This window comes from Cydia pomonella, chromosome 5, assembly GCF_033807575.1.
Source record: "Cydia pomonella isolate Wapato2018A chromosome 5, ilCydPomo1, whole genome shotgun sequence".
NCBI lineage: Eukaryota > Metazoa > Arthropoda > Insecta > Lepidoptera > Tortricidae > Cydia > Cydia pomonella.
The window spans coordinates 9,310,239-9,329,321 of NC_084707.1; the positions used below are offsets into that span (position 1 = coordinate 9,310,239).

Consider the following 19,083-nt stretch of genomic DNA (forward strand, 5'->3'; position numbering starts at 1 on the left):
ACTAGTGTTTACTAACTTGGTATTTGTTCGTTGCTAGGGGAAATGTTGATATTGAGCCACCCAGGTATTGTACTCAACTTTGCCAACTTTTCCGGCTTCCGGAAATCTGACAGGATCTTTAGCAAATCGTCGTCTGACATTTTGTTCGGCTCTTGCCGGTAAATGGCGGGAAATTCGGGGGTTGTGTCCAAATCATTGCTATATAATCTGAAAATGAAAATAAAATAAAGTAAATTTAGAACCTAATGGAATGCTTATCGTCTAACAAATCTTTGACATGAAAATATCTTTAAATATTTTTTCCTTGTTTCTTATAAGTTATAACTCCTTTAGACAATGTTACTTAAAATAGTGATAAATTGAAATGTAAACTACTCGCACATTAAAGTCCACATTTGAAGTGGTCTTCTGATGTGAAATAATTCATTATGCGTAGTAAGGAAGAGTTATATCTAGAAGTTTTTGAAACAACTTAATTCTATCTATCGCCGGCGGTAGTTGATAAATTTTATCCTTTCTTTGTGAGAGATTAGGTATCCAGTAGTAACATAAATCATCCATATTTAAACATACTATCAGAGGACCATTATATGAGCGTTTGTAACTTGTAAAAAATCCCTATAATAAAGTAATTTTTAGCAGGAGTTAAAAAGCGATTTAGGCTAGTTTTACAGCTTTCACTCACAGCTACTAAACGAGCCTTGTTTTAACTTTAATAAGGCAATATCCTTACTTAAATAACGGCTTTGCAGTCCAAGCAAACGGCATCCTGTAGGTTCCAACGCGGTGGGCGTACGACTGGACAGTTTTGTGGACTTTGAGTCCCAATCGAGGGTCTTTGGTGGCTTTGAGGTAGGGCTCCAGGACTTGACTTACGTGGCCTTGCAGGATTTTATCAATTTTAACTACTAAGAACAGGTCTGGGTGGGGATTGTTTATTGACAATAAGACCTGAAAAAAAAAACAATGTTTTAGAAGCTTTTCCTTAACTTGCAATATAACCATGTATGTTTGTATGGGTCAAATCTTGCAAGTAAAATTTGACCCACTTCTCAACTTCCAATGAAGCTGAAAATTTAGATGATATGTAAGTATGGTCATAAATTATGACTCATAATGCAATATTATGGCACCATCGAGCTGATTTGATCATGGAGACAGGAGTAGCCATATGAACTCTGTGATTAAACAACGCAACTGAATTGTGTTTGGGGTTTTTAGAATTGTTTCGATGAGTATGCCCCGCGGAAAGAAAAGTACAGTCACCGATAAAAGCTTGTACCTAAAATGAAATGTAAGCCAAAAGCTTATTTTTATTAAAGAGTTTTATTTGGTAGGTCAATTAGTAAGGCGCGGTCGGCCGTTGTTCCAGAAAGTTGCGCCAAAACAAATACATTTTATAAAAAATATAAGCATTCTTTTACATCAACTTGTCAGTGATAACCGTCATTAGCTGGGTCCAGCCGAGGCGGCCCGCTCGGGCGAGCAAAACGCGCGAGGCACGTCTACACTGACCGTTTTGTGCTTGAGGAAATTGCCTCGCGCGTATGCTCGCTCTGTGTGATACAGGCAATATCAGTTGTCACAATTGCCTGCCTGCTCATTAAATTCAAATATAAAATAATGAAAATATACAGGAATTCAACTTCATGTCAGACCTCTCTTCCATACAACGACGATTGTCTCCTTAGCTAATGACATCTGAAATAGATGGCGCTGTATGACCCTGTACTATTCTTAGGGTTTCTAGCAGTAACATGTGACAATCCACTTCCCATAAATCGCTTGGCGTCGTACAGCGGCATATCAGCTGACAAGATTTGTTACTGCAATATTTTGCAGCAAGCGTCTTAGAATTCCTTTACCTATGATAGAAAGTGAACTAATTACCTGTCTCTTTGATCTGAACCATTCCTCCGGGATCAATTTAACATCTAATTTAACATCGTAGCTAAAGTTCTCGACCAGCGAGTTCGTATCCTCGACATCCTTGACTAGATCCTTCACCGCCGCATGGTTCAGGTCAAAATGGAAGTTCTCCGTTAACTTCTTGCCACTCCTTGCATCGTATAGAGCGAGGTAAGTGAAATAAGGTTCTACTTGGCATAAGAGCTCTTTGTCGCCATCTATTGGCGCTTGTAACCTAAATTTTAAGCTTTCGCATTTGAGCAGAATTTTTTGGCCGAAGTGTTCTCTGAAAAAACCACAAAATAATATTATTGTATTGTAGAGATAACTACTGCATTGGTGACATATTTAAAGGTACGGTATAAAGTGGTGGAATATGCGCTAAATGGTGGTCAGGTATTTTTATCAACACCTAAAGATTTTAGCCACTTTTGGTTATAATTTTAGTTAAACAACCTACTTGAAGGGTTCTAATTGTGGTTCAGGCGAGGGCGTCCGCTTGTACGGCATGCTGAATATGTTAGCGCGGCACTCGTTGCGCGCCGCCGCTATGGACATGTCCGTCTCTCTGGAGTATCGCATCAGGAGCGGGTTCATGCTGTGCTCCAGGCCTTTGAGCGTTCCGTAGGTTGGAGGTGGCGGCTCTGCTGTCAGCGAGACATCTGCGTCTGTAAAGACACAGTTTACATTCAGGGCTACGTAAAAGAACCGCTTGCACGTCATTTTGAACGGGGCTTTACACTAAATGGATAGCAATAAAGGTTGGTACCATGGTCCACACTGTTAACGAAGGGTTAATTGTAAAAAAAACTCTTTTCAATAACATATTTTTCTCGCTTAAGTAGGTACAATTGTTGTATTTTTATAGTTTCTTCATTAATTATTTTCAGTATCTAGGTGTGTTTGGCGTAGGATGCAGAGTTAATTTAAAAAAAAAGTTTAATAAAGCGGGTTAATCCGGAAGAATAGTTTTCCCTCATTACTTGAACTAATTAGTAAACTTAGACGAGGATCAAGCGGGAAACACGTTTTAAACCGTGTAAACGACTCTAGAGCACAAGGCAAATCTTTTCCGCTTTATATTTTTCGCTCAAGTACTTTATGTGTAAACAAATACGAATAAAGAAATCCAACAAGACCATGTCAATAACCGTCGGCAATAGGTATTAATGGACTTTTTCCTTCACCCACACAAGCAAGTGCATAGAAAAAGACGGGTGATGTGGCATTATTATAAGTACGCATATTTTAAAATTGTAGGAACACAAGAGATAAACGTTAATCGCGAAACTTTGTTCGTGATCGGTTGTCTATTTGCCTCTCTCTCAATAGAGAGCGAGATAACAAAATTACGATGGTCGCGGTAGGCCCCCAGTACTGGAAAGCCATTTGTTGGTCATTTCATCAATTTTAAGTGTTTCAACATTCCCAAAGCAGCCTGGTTTAACAGCAACGGGCTTATTATTCATTTGTGTGTTTATCAGCGTCCTTCGGGAAACTAATGTATTATGCGATAAGATAAAAATATACACAAAGAGCTACTCTTCGATTAGATGCTTTCAATATGTATTTAGTTAAGCTCATTTTAGGGAATATTGTTTATTTTACTGGTAATGGTTTTCTGCAATCATTATTTTCGATTCATATTATAACATAGTAGCACATCAATTGCATTGCATTAAGGAACTGAAGGAGGTCGTAAATTTAATAAATATTATGGGATAATCTATCCAGTACCACAGCATCTACAACTCTTGCAGTGAAAGCGCCCACCTGCGGAATAGATTACGCAATCTACAGCCCGCTCAATGATGAACGCCATCTAGGTATAATACAAAAAAAATGTTTTCTTTCGGGGTACGCTACCCAATATGTCGATCGACAGTCCTAGTATAGATTAGTCCATGGCCATAGTAAGCTCAATTAGGCTTTATAATTATATCCCAAGCTTTTACCCTCAAGGGATCACACATCATAAAAATATAACAAAAGAAAAGTAAATTTCAGGTTACAGATGTGTGAGAACAAAGCTTAAATAATAATAATTATTATTATTATATCCCTACATATGACACGAGTAAACAAACGAGACAGAGTAACAGCTTCATGAGCTTCATGGAATCTAGCTTACACAACCACTAACACGGTTGTCTCTGGAACAAAGACGAGACATTGAATGAGATGTCACGCGCTGGTAAAAATGTTTCTTTTTTTTTATAGCAGGGTCCACACTGAGCGAGCATACGCGCGAGGCTATTTCCTCACGCACAATACGGCCAGTTTAGACGGGTTAGTTCGGCCGAGGCACGTCTACACTGGCCGTATTGTGCGTGAGGAAGTTGCCTCGCGCGTATGCTCGCTCTGTGTGGACCCGGCTAATGGTATAGTAGGCAAACGAGCAGACGGATCACATAATGGTAAGCGATTACCGCCGCCCATGGACACCCGCAACACCAGAGGGGTTGTGCTTACGCTCTTTTCTTGAAGATTTGAAGGTGGTATCGGTCCGGAAATACCGCAGGCGACAGTTCATTTCACAGTTTGGCTGTGAGAGGCAGGACCTTTCTGGAGAAACGCACAGTCGAGGACTGCCAACCATCTAAGTGGTAAAGATGGAAATGTTGTCGCGTAGGGCGATGGCGATAAGAAGCGGCAGGGATTAATCCGAACAATTCCTCGGAGCAAAATGTAATAAAAAACAGCACACGGTTTTATGAAACTGTCACTCTGGTTTCGTTTCTTTACTCCTGTGCTCATATAAAGTTATTAATAAACTTTTATTATTGTATTGTAAACTATTTACAATGGTATCGTTATTACTCTTCGCCATTATTGCAACTTATATCGTACAAAGGAACTTAAAAGCGACGATAATAATAAATAAAAACATTTTGAGAATCCTAAAACTCAGTAAAAGCTTTAAACCTCCTAAATAGCTGCTATGGAGCAACACAAGGCATTAATATCGTACATACAGAAACAGGCGTAGATCTACAGATGACTGTACCTCTTATAACAGTAATTTTACTTTTAGTTCATCTTGCTTAAAGCAGTTTGTGTAGTTTATACAAATTACCTTTATCTAATACCTCATCCTGATTGATTTCTGGACAATCCTGGTTCTTCTTCAAAGCCGCATTAAATGCGGTTATCCACTCATTCATTTCCTCCTCATTATCAGCCGAGAATGTGTAACCTTTTCCTCCAGACATACGTAACTCGAAACAGTGGCGTCCACGCTTTGGATTCTGTCAACAAAACATATCGTAACACAAATCATTAGGTACTTTAGATAAAGTCACTTACAAAGAACTATTTGTATATTTAACACTAATTACAGGGCGCTGAACAACACATACTTTAATCTACGTATCTTTCTAACTAGTTATTTTGCGACTGTACGAATTTGTAGCTATACTTTTACGACGCCTTTGATTCCGTTTTACCTTTTTTCATGGTACAGCAAGGTCACGTTTCCAAAAATAGCCTAAGACTGTAGGTAGGTAAGGGACTGTATAGATTGTGTCATTCACTAAGACGCGTGCCTTGATTCGTGTCTTGTCATTAAAAGTTAAATTTGACAAATCTGCGCATCATCGTGGATGACACTAACTATAATTACCGTCATTAGTCTAAAGTTGATTAATACATTGTGTTACGACAACTAAGCCATTTCTATTTAAGATATATGCATGAAAGCATTGTTGCGTATGTTGTAGACTTATATGTATATGAATTAACTACAATATCAAACAATTACATTGTTAATTTTTGCAACACAAATGAATCAATTAACTAAAGACTAATCACAGCTTCTTTGCAATTCACCCACACGTGTTAAGGGCAAGTAGATACCATTGATTGACCAAGGAACCAGTAGAAGCCAGAAAGCGTGCTATATATCAATGCATACGCTGCATATGCCAAGGAATTCTAGAAGTGAACACTTTCCTAACACTTAAGACATAAGACGTAGCAACTTACTTTGACAACGTCGGAGCAAAAATCCATGACGATAGTGAGCTTCGTGTCGGTTTTCTTATCATCTTTATATACCTCGAGAATGTAAGCACCATCAGCTTCTCTGACCATTGAGCAATAGCGTTTTTTGAACGATTTTGAAGCAAGGTTGCTAAATATTCTGTCTGAGCCAATTTCGGGCCCTTTGAGCAGATAGCCTTCTTTGGTGCCAATGTCAACTTTGGCTGCTTGAGCGTCATTGTCGCTTTCGGTTTCAGCATCTATGTCGTATATTTCTTCTATTAATTTGTTATCAATTGGTCTGATGAAGAAATAAAAACGATTAATTGTTAATTAACTACGTGAACAAAGTCAAGTACTGTAGGTAGAACAAAATACAAAGGTTTTTCCCCTAACATGATTTATGCCGGGTGGACATTATTCATTTTTCTTCAAATTTCTTACTTTCTAAGAAATGTCGTAGACCGCATTCCCAAGAGTGTTTTGAGTTTCTTCAACCCGACAAGCTGATAACGCAATTAATTAAAACAAAACTTAACCACATAAGTTTTATTTTAATTTAAAATACCTACATACCTCCTACCCAAAGGGTGTCTGGAAGAAATCGCTCTTTAGCTATAAGACCGCCTGTTGTCTGCCTCTATCATTAATCAGTTGCGTTTCTTTAAGCTGTATCTTTTACTGAGGGGTGCCAATAAAGAGTATTCTATATATCTATCTCCTACGATATGAGCGCGACATTGCGGTCGTGGTTCCATATTAATGGATAAAAATCTTGAAAAATGTTATCAGTTTAATGCTAATAATAGCAACTACATATTGCATGTTAATTGTAGTTACAAGTGTACCTAATCAGGATTGTAGGTCAGGGATGAACACTGAAAAGTATACGGACTACCCAAGTACCCACAAACTGATATGTGAATCAACTGATTGCTAAAGTGATATTTTACCGGTGAACATGCTATTTATTAATAAAAAACCGTGACCTTAATTTGCGGTCAAATAATCATGACAATGATTCAATAAAAAAAAACCCCTTTGGTAAATCCTATGAATAGCTTTTATTATGATAATAATATCAACTACTGACTAAATATGCAGTAACCAGCGATTGCCATAATGGTTATTTCTAAATTATTTTTGAACTTGGACACTACTTAGCAACAAAAAAATGTTTATTGTACTTTTTTCATGCAAAGGGAAATGAATCACAGATCAGATAGACAGCCGACCTTGACAAGTATACGAGTTAGAACAGTTGCTTGCTCTCATGACCATGAAATGTTATGTTAATTGTGCTGCTAATGAGCTCTTCTGTTGTGGTTTCATTCAATCATAGCTAATTATTCGATACTTGGCCTGTTAAACTTGTTAAACTCCTACATTGGATTTATAACAATTCTACACCAAAGTATGTGCATCAATCCTGCTCCATTTAAAACAATTTGCTTTCCACCTGCACATTGTTTTGAATCATAATACCACTTAACATGATTACAAATCACTGCTATTACAATAACATATAATATTGTTATAAGGCTACACATTGAATTGGTATAATAATTATGTTATACTGTTTATTTCTATAATAGATTAAATTTGTGAATGATATTGGCACTAACTACAAACTTCAGATACCTTAGCAGGTAAAGCCTGACCAGTAATATATGATCACGCGCCATATTGCGGAATTTCATTGAAATTAAATTTTTCATACTAAACTGAAGTGTCATCCTATACACAATAATAACAGCGCCCTCTTGACAATGATCATATATGTCTGGTCGGGCTATAGATACTTTACAAGTTATCCTTATGGAGTTGTAGGTATATAAGGCCAAGGACATTGTAAGAGAAAGCGAGAACTTTGAACATGCAAGTAAAATAATAGAGAAGAATAAAAAACTGTAATGTACCTCCATTACAGTATTTTATTCTACTGACAATACCTATTGTCAGGTAGTACAAAGTCTACAAATGCACGTCAGCAACAGTGTAAAAAATTAATGTTACACAGACAAATTAATTTTATACAGAGAGTGTGTTGAACCAATTTCACTATAGTGTACAAAAAAAAATTGAATTTAGTACTTACCTGGGTAAATTGAGATATGTGCCAGAATAACTATTATACTTGAAGTGTATAAGATTCCAACTAGAAGCATAGCTGAGCAAGGCCTGTCTAGTGAGCAGAGGGCAAGTGGAGGCAGTCCTCACGTCAGGCACCGCTGTTGTAACTGTTCGCCAGCGGCGCGGGAGGACCACACTCTGTAGATTATAGACTATGGCTTAACATATATTGAATGTGATAATTATTAACTCACATCATTAACAATATTATTGCTTAATACCACGAATTATGTTTAATATAAGTTCTAGTCCAGATTAAATTTTTAATTGGTGATGAAATGAGACCTCCATAGAAAACTGTATGAGAAAGGATTGTTAGAATACATTTTTTTATTCTAGGAAGCATGTGTGATTGTAGAAGACAGCACAAAAGCCCAAAGTGTATAAGGATAATGCTAATAGACAGAAAAATGACGTCACGCTACATAGGGTATGATTCCAATTAGTATTTTCGTAATAATTAATCATTTGTCAACCTCTTTAGGTAACTGATACATATACTTGACAATCAGTATAGAAACGTCTAACTGACTTTCATTTTATTGTCACACAAATAAATAATAGATTATTAATTTATGAAATAATACATATTTTTGGTTTTTAACACCGTAACAAGCTTTTATTCACGTAACAAGTATTTATTATGATACCCATCAATAAGTAAGTTATCTAAATTTGTAGTAACTCCCTGTATGTTAAATTACGTCATTTTTGCATCAACGGCATGAAAAGTACGGGCCCTGCTAATAGATAATTATGCCAAAATTTAGATTAAATGGGAGAAGCATATTTTAATAATTTACATGCCTGGGGGGCCTACCGCGAAATGCGCAAATTGCTGGGATCTTTCTCTTTTACTCTCATAAGACATACTTAGAGTGACAGAGAAAAATGCCCGCAATTTATGAATTTCAATTATCACAGTTATAGCCCTGAACTGGTCTACTCATTTGAGATTTAATGGTAATCTCATGATGAACATACATGTAAGCCAGTTATCACATTGGATGCAATTCACACATTGCTCCGATGTTTGAGTGAGACAAAACTATGCATGTATTGTAGCAACATCCCACTTGCACATCAGAGCAACATGCAAATCGCATCCAGTGTGAAAACTGCCTAACTGTCAGTTTATTCTAATTCAAGATAAGGGCCATTCCACAAAAGGTCTACTTTGTTGGGAACTTGCGAAAACTTTATTTACACCCAAGGCCAAAAGTATGGAAACAAGGTTGTTTTCTTTAATATCTAATGTTTCTGTCTTTGTTGCATATGTGTAACCTAAAATTTACACTAAGTAACCACAAAAGTTTAAAAAGATTCGCTAAATATTAAAATATTGTCAAAAACAAAAAAAAATTAGGAAAAAGTTACATAATTATACCCTTTTAATTGCTTTTAAAAATGTTGAACTGGCAAATATCATAGCTACAACTTGAGTAATTTACTTTTAAAATTGTTCTACTATTATATTTACCATTTTTTTTCTAATGAGTAGTATATATTACATAGCTTAAAAATCACACTATTCTATTAAAAAATAAACTTGTTTCAATACTTTTGGCCGGGTGTATGCCCCGTATAAGAATAGGTACATATTATTGTGTACTTACAGAAACATCATCAGAGGGGTATAAAAGAATGTCTCGAAGAGGATCATTCAGAAGCAGAGTCTTGTTTTCTTGAATATAGCTCTCAAAATCCAATGCTGTGCATTTCTTGGCTATGATATTCTGAAATAATTTATAAAACTAACTCTATTATTAAAATTCAATTAATATCACTCAGATTTACAAAGATTTTTGATATACTTATAGAAAAATTGTATACCTACTTTGCTTGTTATGATACACAACACGGAAATGCTTAGCTAAAAGCACTAAACAGGTTTCTCTAATCCTATTTACAATTTTCTATGTTTAAATATTCTGTTAAATACTTTTCATATTTTAATATGTATTTAAAATAAGATATCAATTAATTATTCTTATTGGAAACACAAATATATGTGTATATATGTGTGTGTGTAAATGTATTATTTTATCAATTTCTGTATCTGTTTTTTATGTAGTGTGCAATAAAGAATTTTATTATTATTATTAAATATGCTGGTATATGAATCATTGTACGAAACACAAACGTGTGTATTTATTTAATATAAACAATAGTTTTTTTCTGTTCTAACAAAACCCGGCACTACTTTCACCGTCAGAACACACCCTAGATCATGGGAAGATTGAGAACACAAACAATTATATAACATTATGTATAAAACTAATCTTTCTTATGCATAAGATATATATCGAACTTTCTAAGCGTTAATTTATTTACAGTTAAGTCATTAAACAATATTTACCTCGTATTCTGCACTACTCTTCCCCTTAGTGTTTATTGGAGGCATTGTATTTATTTTAAAATACGATATCCAATATTAATTAACTATTCACTTTCTACATAATTAACCGATATAAATGTGTTCATTGCGAATAATAAGTCGATTGAAAACACTTAAATAAGCAGAAAAATGGCCCAAGAAAAACAACGACCGCCTCTCTTCAGACATCGAGGCATACCACAGATAGGATAATATTTTAGAATTGACAGTTGTTCGCCTTACCACAGATAATAAACAATTAAATGGTGCGTCCACACCAAAGGTCCACACCATCTAATGATAAGCCAAGGCTTACGTGGGTGGATAGCGCTGATACTTGCAAATATAGTCTAGCGGACGGATTAGTAAGTAGAAAAAGAGGAAATTTTGAAAAAAAAAATTGGTGCATCTCCATTCAAATTTTCAGAGTGCCACAACATGCGCATTTGATGCGCATGCATAACTAAAATTATGCGCTACCGTTATATACCGTCAAAGGTGATCATGCTAGCACTTTTGCATACTGCACTAGTAGATTGGCAGAACTGCCTAGCTGTCACTGTCAAAATTTATAAACTGATTTTTGTTTTGTTTAGCTCTTTATAACTTTAGTTTATTTAGGAAATGTAACATAATAATATAGGTACATTTCATTATTAAGTGAATATTATTTGGCAAATAGTTGTAAATAATGAAGTTGAAACTGGTATTTGTTAGCTGAGGTTAGTGTGTTTACTTTTCCGCTGCTTTCCGGTATATTTGCCTTTAATTTGAAATTTGTGAGTTATTATTACTATAGAGAAGCTATACCAAATAATGAAATTATCGTAATCGCAACCCGTACCACGCGACCAAAACATCGTAAGCATTATTCATGGCGCTTCTATGGTTTGTTGTCAAAACAACCACAACTCATGGCGCAAAATACTGGTTCTCTGTGCCAGCTCTATACGTAGTAATAATAGTTCAAAGATCTTAAACTCGTTCTGATCATCTGGATAGTAGAAACAAATACGAGTTTAGTTAATCAAGTACAATGTAATAAAACTACCTCTGCTCTCCTAAACCTCTTTTTCTGGGTTGGCTTTGAAGCATTTCTATTCCGTCAGTAGATATCAGTAGATATTTTCAATGTTGATACAAATAAAACGCCAAAAGGTTATTGCTTTATATGTTTATAACTTTTGTAAGGTATTTGATAATTCTTGCAGAGGCTTAATAATGATGTAGGTGTAAAAATATTCAGACATTTGATTAGTATATGTATATTTATTATTGACTACATTTTTTACGTATCAGGTAAGTCAGCTTGGATATTTGAGACCTTATTGAGTTAACATCATTTCAAACCAGGAGCAGTATGTATAATATCAGTGACAAAAAATAGAGGATATAATGTTTACAGATACCCTACTATGATCATTCTTATTAATTGTCATTACAATAGTGTGTTTGTCAAGAATAAAATAAATTATTTTAAATGATAGAAACGGGACTTATTCGTGTCTTGAGTTTAAAATTTACCTCTGAGACCACAAGGACAATGCCATCCTCGAAACATTGGTGGTAATGTTAAAAATCAATATGCAATTAAGTCCCGTTTCTATAATTTATAAATGTGTAATAAATCATGAAAGTTTAAATCAGTACAAAACAAATATAAATATATTGTGAAAATATGTATGCTTTAATAAAAAAATATTATATACAATGCATATATATTCCACTCTAAAATAGTCTGGGTATGCTCGAATTTTAATATTGATGTAGGATAATAACCTGCTCTTACTTAGGCAGTTGCAAGTGTTGCAACATCTGATTTTGGTCACAACCCACAACAGAAACTTTGGTAAATAAGTGACCAGTTTTAAAGGGATATGTCAATGTTAGGGCAGATTACTCATCTCTGGGAGTAGATAAATAATTTGACTATACAAATTTATTTAATATTCATGCAAAAGTAATAGAAAACACCACTTTTATTAACCAAAAAGGGTGCATTTGTGCAATTATTTAATTGTTAGGATTTGTGTATACCCTTCAAAATTAGAATTTTCTGCTTACTTATTTATAGCTGAGACTTTACATGATGATGGTTTCATTTGATTTTTTAACCTAGCAAAAAAAAAAAATAATACAGCATGTGCAATAAGGCATTAAAGTGAAATATATTGACTGATACTTCCATCACATGTACCTAGTGGCAAGCTTATTTATATATTTTTTTGGTTACTCAACAGATCATTTCAAGGAAATTTACCTTTGTTTTATGTTATTTTATGTAGGTATGTTAATTTAATATCTACTAGTATTATCTTATTTTTCAAAATATAAGCCAAATCCCTGACATTTTAGTATAATTGCTTAGCTTTTGCTTACAACTTTTGTTTTGTAGTCACAGTAGTGAAAATTTAGAATTACCTATCTCTATACCCGTGAGGACATTATAAAATGGTACAAATACTTAGTTGTGTACAACAATTTTTTAAGAAGAATTACAACAGCAATGAACATTGAAACATTTATACTATAATTTTTAACATTATGTTTGTGGTATGACTTTTAATAGTTATTCATTATTATGTACAAATTGCATGAAGACTAATAAATTAGAAACCTTATACTTTACTTTAAGTATAAGAACAATTCAGTTACCTATCTAATGATTTGGTCAATAATAGTGTAAATAAACAACATTAATTTCTTACATATATTGTACATATACCCACCCACACCACATTCATATTTAACAGTTGTGATGCTTTTCTTTTAAATATATTATATTAGCAAACATCAAGTTTAGGTACGTTTTTTTTTACAAAAATATGTACTGCCATTTGTATATTTTTCAAATGACTGTATATATAGCAATATCATATCATCATTATTTTAAAATAATAACTGTACGTTCTCGCCAATTATCATCTATGAGTAATTTTTTGCAAAAGTTTTCTATTTCTATACAGCGTGTAAATCCAATACGAGCAATAAATTAAACCAGAGAATAGAATTTATCCGTGTAATCATTAACTAAGAAGTTTTTTAAGTAACACTTAATTATGATCCCGTAATTGATTTTTGGAAATTTACCGAGCAGCACTGGTACTGTGCGAAGTGCATGGTGGGGGTAAGTAAAGCGATCCCAGCGCATAAGGTGGTAAAAATTAGAACTAACTGCGGATAGCGTCTTTAACATTTCGTACAAGTTATATGGCTCGAAGTGAAACTTTAATTTACGATTACTCCTGAAATATTCATTTAAATTGTATAGTGTAAGGGACCATTGTAATCTGTGTGAAATGCTTAATATAACTAACCAGGGCCGAATTTTGGGGAGGGCAACCGGGGCTACAGCCCGGGGCCTCCACAAAAGAGGGGCCCCCACAATAGAGACTTCGGAAAATTTACCATTTTATTTGGAAAATAATTTGAGGCCAGGGGGCCTCCACTCCTTTATTGCCCGAGGCCTCCAGACCTCTAAATCCGGCATTGTAACTAACGTTATTTATTTGATAATTATTAATACTGTATCCATATAAATGCTTTGCAAATGCCACTTATTATGTGATATTTTTGTAGAAGTTCAGAATGGGTAGGTATAGTATACCCGCGACAATCCCACCATACATTGTGTTGTTATAGCTCAAACGGATTTGGCAGCATTTTCGATTAAAGCTCCTAGCCAGCGTGATTTTTTCCGACAACATCGTTATATTTCAACCAATTTACACAAAACCTTAAAAAGTTAAATACCTAAACCTTCCTCAAGAGTCACTCTATTGATAGATGAAAGTCGTATGAAAATCCGTTCAGTAGTTTTTAGTTTTGGAGTAGTTTTATAAGATATACCTAATGAATTGACGTTTCCCCCTAGACTTGCGGACGCTAGGTTGCGTGACAGTCGTGCATATAGCGAAAACAAGCGTTGACAGTTACTTTAAAAAGCGCGTATCTTGTAACTTTAGTGTTACTTTACATTGCCGGCGGAATTATTTTATATGCTTAATATTTTCATTGTATTTCTAAGCAAAACTTATCTCAATATACTTCTTAGGTCCTATACTACCACTGTTTAAATATTCGCCCGTATCGGATTCACACACTATTTATTCTAAGTATTTGGCCAATATGAAGATCTAGCCGTAATTATTGGTCATTGAAATGTACACAATGTAGATTGTATTAAAATGTAAAATGTAATTGGTCAGTTATGTAGATATGGCACACACTTAAGAATTCTTTTCTTATAATTTAAAGCCTAAGCCTTAATCCATACACACACAATTATTTCCGAAATTTTGAGTTTTTCGGAAAGTTAGTCTCTTGGTCTAGCCCACGGCAAGTCCTAATAAGATCACACATTTCTCGCGATTCTTATTAAAACTTTATTTAACACGGTTCGTTATATACTTAATTATTATGAACAATTTGGCTACAAATTATTATGGAAATATCACACTATAGGTACTTATAATTGAGTATTATTCCATCGAGTCTCCTAGACGTCCATTGTCTCACGCTATTCCGTTTTAACATTCGAAATGAGCAGCGGTGGTTTGGGGCAGAAATGAAAAGGTAAGCGCGGACACGGCGGGCGGCGAGGTGCGCGGCACGTACTGGGACGCGGACGCCGAGCGGCGGGCTTCCGCCGGGCTCGCGGCGGCCGCCGCGCCTCGTCACGTGTACTCGTCGTCTTCATCCTCCTCCTCCTCGCTCGACTCGGGGTCGGGAATCGTAGCCAAGTAGTCCACTGGCGGCTGCGGCGCGGGGATCAAGTAACCGGCCGAGTCCTGCGGAGGCGGCGGCGGTCGCGGCAGCCGTATCTGTGTCGCTCCACCTGCCGATGCAGCTATCTCCAATTTTCTACAAATCTCTTCGAATCCTATCCTATCCCGGGGATCCGTCCTCCAGCATCCGCGCATTAGTTCGCACGCGAAACGTGGACAATTTTCCGGTGGCACTAGAACAATACCTTGGAGAATAAGTTTTGAGGCATCGAAATTAGTATGTCCGTAGAACGGTTGTTTGCCGCGGCTGTATATCTCCCAGAGAACTACGCCGTAGGACCACACGTCCGACTCGTGGGTAAACCTGGCATAAACTATGCTTTCGGGGGACATCCATCGCACTGGCATGGGCCGTTCGCCACCCATTTTATAGTAGTCGCAGGTGTACACGTCGCGTGACATTCCGAAGTCAGCGATTTTAACAGTGAGATTAGCTCCAACGAGGCAGTTTCTGGCGGCGAGATCACGATGTACGAAACGGCGGGAAGCGAGGTACTCCATGCCACGAGCTACTTGTAACGCCACGTGCAGCAGAGCGGCGTCGTCCAGCGCAGGTCCAGCGCGCCCGCCGCCGCGGCAGCCGCGCAGCACGCCGGCCAAGTCTCCCCATTCCATGTATTCGAACACCATCCATGGGCTTGCGTCGGTGTCTTCTGAAAACGAAATATTTGTCTGGTATAACATCTTTTTTCAAATATTTGTCCAAGAGTAGTCTTTAAATTACGTACACAATTATATATTTAACTACATACCTCTGTGTACCACTCCAATTAGGCTTAAAATATTCGAATGTCGGAATGCAGACATAATAGAAACTTCTCTCACAAAGTCCTCTTCCGCACTACGTCCAGCGCTCTTTTTTAGAACTTTAATAGCGACCACCTGCTCGTCATTTTCAAGACGCAGTAATCCTGAAAAGGTATAGGTAAAATCTTATGTCGTCGTTATTATAACACCAGTGGATCGTTTCAAAAGAAAAGGATGACCATTGCGGGAGTTTTTTTTATTTTAATTATTTTTAGAGCTGATGTCTCTAAACTCACCTTTATGAACTTTCCCGAAGCACCCTTCGCCGACCTCTTCAAGGAAGGTTAGAGCGTTCCTGTCCAACAGCGGAACTTGGTCATCTGTTACGTCCGTGGTGACAGCCGGGAGCGCCGCGGGCGTCGCCTGTGCCGGGGCTGCTGCCGTGCCTGCGCCGCACACTCCGTACTGCGGGTTCGTTATATACCGTTCAGCAAGCAGAGGTTCTCCTGGTCGCACACGCTACAATAACGGAACAATTCGTAGTTTATGTAGCTGTACAACAGGAAATTAGCTCAAGCAAATTGTTCAGGAAATGTAAACAAATAAACATGCAATCTTTGAAGGAAGTTTCCATGTTTCTTATCATACGTTTCTTACCGGTTGCCCTTTTCCTGCTACAACACATATCCGTCTTCGGAGGTAGCATATGACCACCAGAGCGAACACGATGACTAGCATGAGAGCCCCCACAATAGCACTGGCAGCTAGCAGAGCTGAATTGTTGCTAACGGCTCCACTATACACCCCTGTTTCGGTACCCGCTGTTCCCACTGAATCCGGCAGGACGTCACTGATCAATGAATTGGGCACCTGCAGAAAAAGATAGGTTTTGTCTGAAATGTATTTTTTATTCCAATCATACCTACTTAGTTTCATTGTCTCGCTGTTTGTAACCAAATCTTACAATTTAGGTATTACACTTCCCGGGTTTTGTACATATAACCCCTTCATAATAAGATGACGTCGGTGCCGCGAAGGTACTCCGCGAAGGTACTCCGCGAAGGTTGTGGTTGTATGACGTGGAGGGTTCCATTACTCGGTAAACTCGCACTGTACCGGTTATTGTGTGCAAGAAGTAATTAACCAGTCGATGCTGACGAGGTCTAAATCTACGCTAATACAGTCGAAACTATAATACAGTCATTCTCAACTCTAAGACAAATTAATAATGCACTGATTAGATTGATCTACAACAGCATTGTACTGGACTAGTTTGACGCCTACACTACCCGTAATTGATCGCTTTGACATCACTACCATTTTGGATTACGCGAAAAACATTATCGCCTTACGTATCTATGAATATTTATCAGTTGTGATGGACAAACAAGCTCCCCTGAAATAAAAGCACCCATCATGGTTCTAGCCAACACATAAAATCGATACTAGGTATCTACTTTTGTTAGATTTATCTGATTTGGTAGGCAAATAAGACCTATAGCCCATTATCCTTGGTTCATTACTTACTAGTTTATGAATACTTAGGGCTTGTTTCACAATGTCCAAGTAAAGTATCGGATAGGTAATTAACAAATATATTAACTGCCACATAAAACTTCCTGCAAAACTTAGCTCTTTATCTACCAGTTAAGCTTATTTGGAGATTGTGAAACGCCAATGATGACTTTATTTGTCAGATAAGGGGCAAGTAGCTTATTCAGGACTTTACTTGGACATTGTGAAATAGGCCCTTAGACTAATAAGGTGGCTGAATTATGAAGTAGTTTCGGTTCAAAAACTTACTAGGATGTTTATTAGGTCACTAGTTGGAATATTTTCGTTTTCAGGCATTTTTTTTTCAACCTATACTACCTACTTTTGTGAGGAAGTGAACCATGAAACTAAAAAGATTTTTAATTTATTTATAAATGTTTTTATTATACGTTTCTAGTTAATATTCTGAATAAGTACGTATCTATGTATGTATTGTTTAGTAGCCTTTGTTTCAAATTAGAGCTATCTGATACCAAGATCAACAGTTTTACAATCGTCAATAGTAAATAAAATACTGTAATCTAATTTAGCAATTACCCATTAGAAAACTAACTTTCACTCTTCATCCGCTAAGATAGAACGAAACATTTAGTAAATTGTATTGCCGCTTGTGTAGTAGAAACAATTGTAAGAAACGAAAGAAAGATGACTCACTTCTCCCGTAGGCGAGAGGGTGAACCTCGCGCCGTCTGAGTTGTTCCGAGTGCTGCTTGGAGGCTGGACGTTCAGGACTGGCTTCAGAACTACTGGCACTGTGAAAAATAGTGTTGAAATGATATTACTCGTTCGCTGTTGTCTTTTTCTTTTTAAAGGCACAGGACCGTGTCGTCCACAATCCTATTTCGTCACCTTCTGAATTTGCCAACAAAGTCATTTCGTCATCATAAAATTTCTAAACCGTCGCCTTCCTAACTCGTCCACATTACCATTTTGACCACCACAGCCCCAGATCGTTCTCATTCCCATTTTGACCACAGTGCCAGCTCGTCAACATTATTGTACATACCCCCCCCCCCATTATCCTGCATTCTATAAATAAGATAACATCTGCACTTTTCATTTACTTTTGTACTGCTTTTTTCTAATGGAAAAGTTTTGTTGGCTTGTCATTTTACCTCCACCAATGCCAACACTGTGGACCATATATGCATGTGGTCATTGAGTTAGCAGGTTAGCACTGTGGACCACATAGGAATGTGGACAAGATAGGAAAGCGACAATGTAGGAATGTTGACGAGTCTTAGAGTTTCTCCGATGGTGCCATTTCATCTCCGAAAAGTGTATAGATAGCATTTGAGTAGTTGACGAAACTCCTCAAATATAATACCACATTAGAATTTAAATTACGTGGGTCATAATACTCATAATACGTCTGCACGTACCTGTATTCCTTGGGCATTTGAAGTCTTTACTGGGCGGCTCACCTCCATTAACACATAAGCAATAATGTAGGGTTGTGCCATTGGTTTTCGGTACAGGCACACAAGCTTCTTCATTAGCGCAAGAATGTCTCTCACATTTGCCCTGTTTGCCTGAAAAAGAAGTCTAGTTGAGTGTAAAAATCTCACGAAGAATCTAATACGAGTAACATCTTAC

General features: G+C 36.7%; 2 protein-coding genes and 2 long non-coding RNA genes across 7 annotated transcripts in view; 2 read left to right on the forward strand and 2 right to left on the reverse strand.

Annotated features, from left to right (window-relative positions):
• LOC133517667 (dedicator of cytokinesis protein 9) overlaps positions 1-10,752 on the reverse strand; it is a 59,758-nt gene extending 49,006 nt beyond the window's left edge. Inside the window, exons 1-9 of the mRNA XM_061851026.1 lie at positions 10,382-10,752; positions 9,639-9,758; positions 7,988-8,160; positions 5,893-6,190; positions 4,985-5,156; positions 2,369-2,576; positions 1,891-2,194; positions 734-951; positions 17-207 (exon numbers count right to left, since the gene is read on the reverse strand). Coding sequence (XP_061707010.1) covers positions 17-207; positions 734-951; positions 1,891-2,194; positions 2,369-2,576; positions 4,985-5,156; positions 5,893-6,190; positions 7,988-8,160; positions 9,639-9,758; positions 10,382-10,426 — 1,729 coding nt within the window. The 5' untranslated portion in view covers positions 10,427-10,752. The remainder of the gene's footprint in view (positions 1-16; positions 208-733; positions 952-1,890; positions 2,195-2,368; positions 2,577-4,984; positions 5,157-5,892; positions 6,191-7,987; positions 8,161-9,638; positions 9,759-10,381) is intronic.
• On the forward strand, positions 8,170-10,045 carry LOC133517687 (uncharacterized). Its single transcript, XR_009799396.1, has 2 exons — positions 8,170-8,682; positions 9,641-10,045. It is a non-coding gene; the product is annotated as an uncharacterized LOC133517687 (long non-coding RNA).
• Positions 10,753-10,980: 228 nt separating the features above from the next.
• The window catches only part of LOC133517686 (uncharacterized), a 59,634-nt gene continuing 51,531 nt past the window's right edge, over positions 10,981-19,083 (forward strand). For all 3 annotated transcript variants that reach the window (XR_009799394.1, XR_009799395.1, XR_009799393.1), the window contains exon 1: positions 10,981-11,121. This is a non-coding gene — a long non-coding RNA (uncharacterized LOC133517686). The remainder of the gene's footprint in view (positions 11,122-19,083) is intronic.
• The window catches only part of LOC133517672 (NT-3 growth factor receptor-like), a 62,706-nt gene continuing 55,181 nt past the window's right edge, over positions 11,559-19,083 (reverse strand). Inside the window, exons 4-9 of one of the 2 annotated variants that reach the window (XM_061851033.1) lie at positions 18,870-19,019; positions 18,142-18,239; positions 16,591-16,803; positions 16,230-16,398; positions 15,939-16,097; positions 11,559-15,839 (exon numbers count right to left, since the gene is read on the reverse strand). In XM_061851033.1, the coding sequence (XP_061707017.1) occupies positions 15,076-15,839; positions 15,939-16,097; positions 16,230-16,398; positions 16,591-16,803; positions 18,142-18,239; positions 18,870-19,019 (1,553 nt within the window). In that variant the 3' untranslated portion in view covers positions 11,559-15,075. Of the gene's footprint in view, positions 15,840-15,938; positions 16,098-16,229; positions 16,453-16,590; positions 16,804-18,141; positions 18,240-18,869; positions 19,020-19,083 lie in introns of both variants that reach the window. The other variant, XM_061851032.1, reaches the window with a different exon arrangement.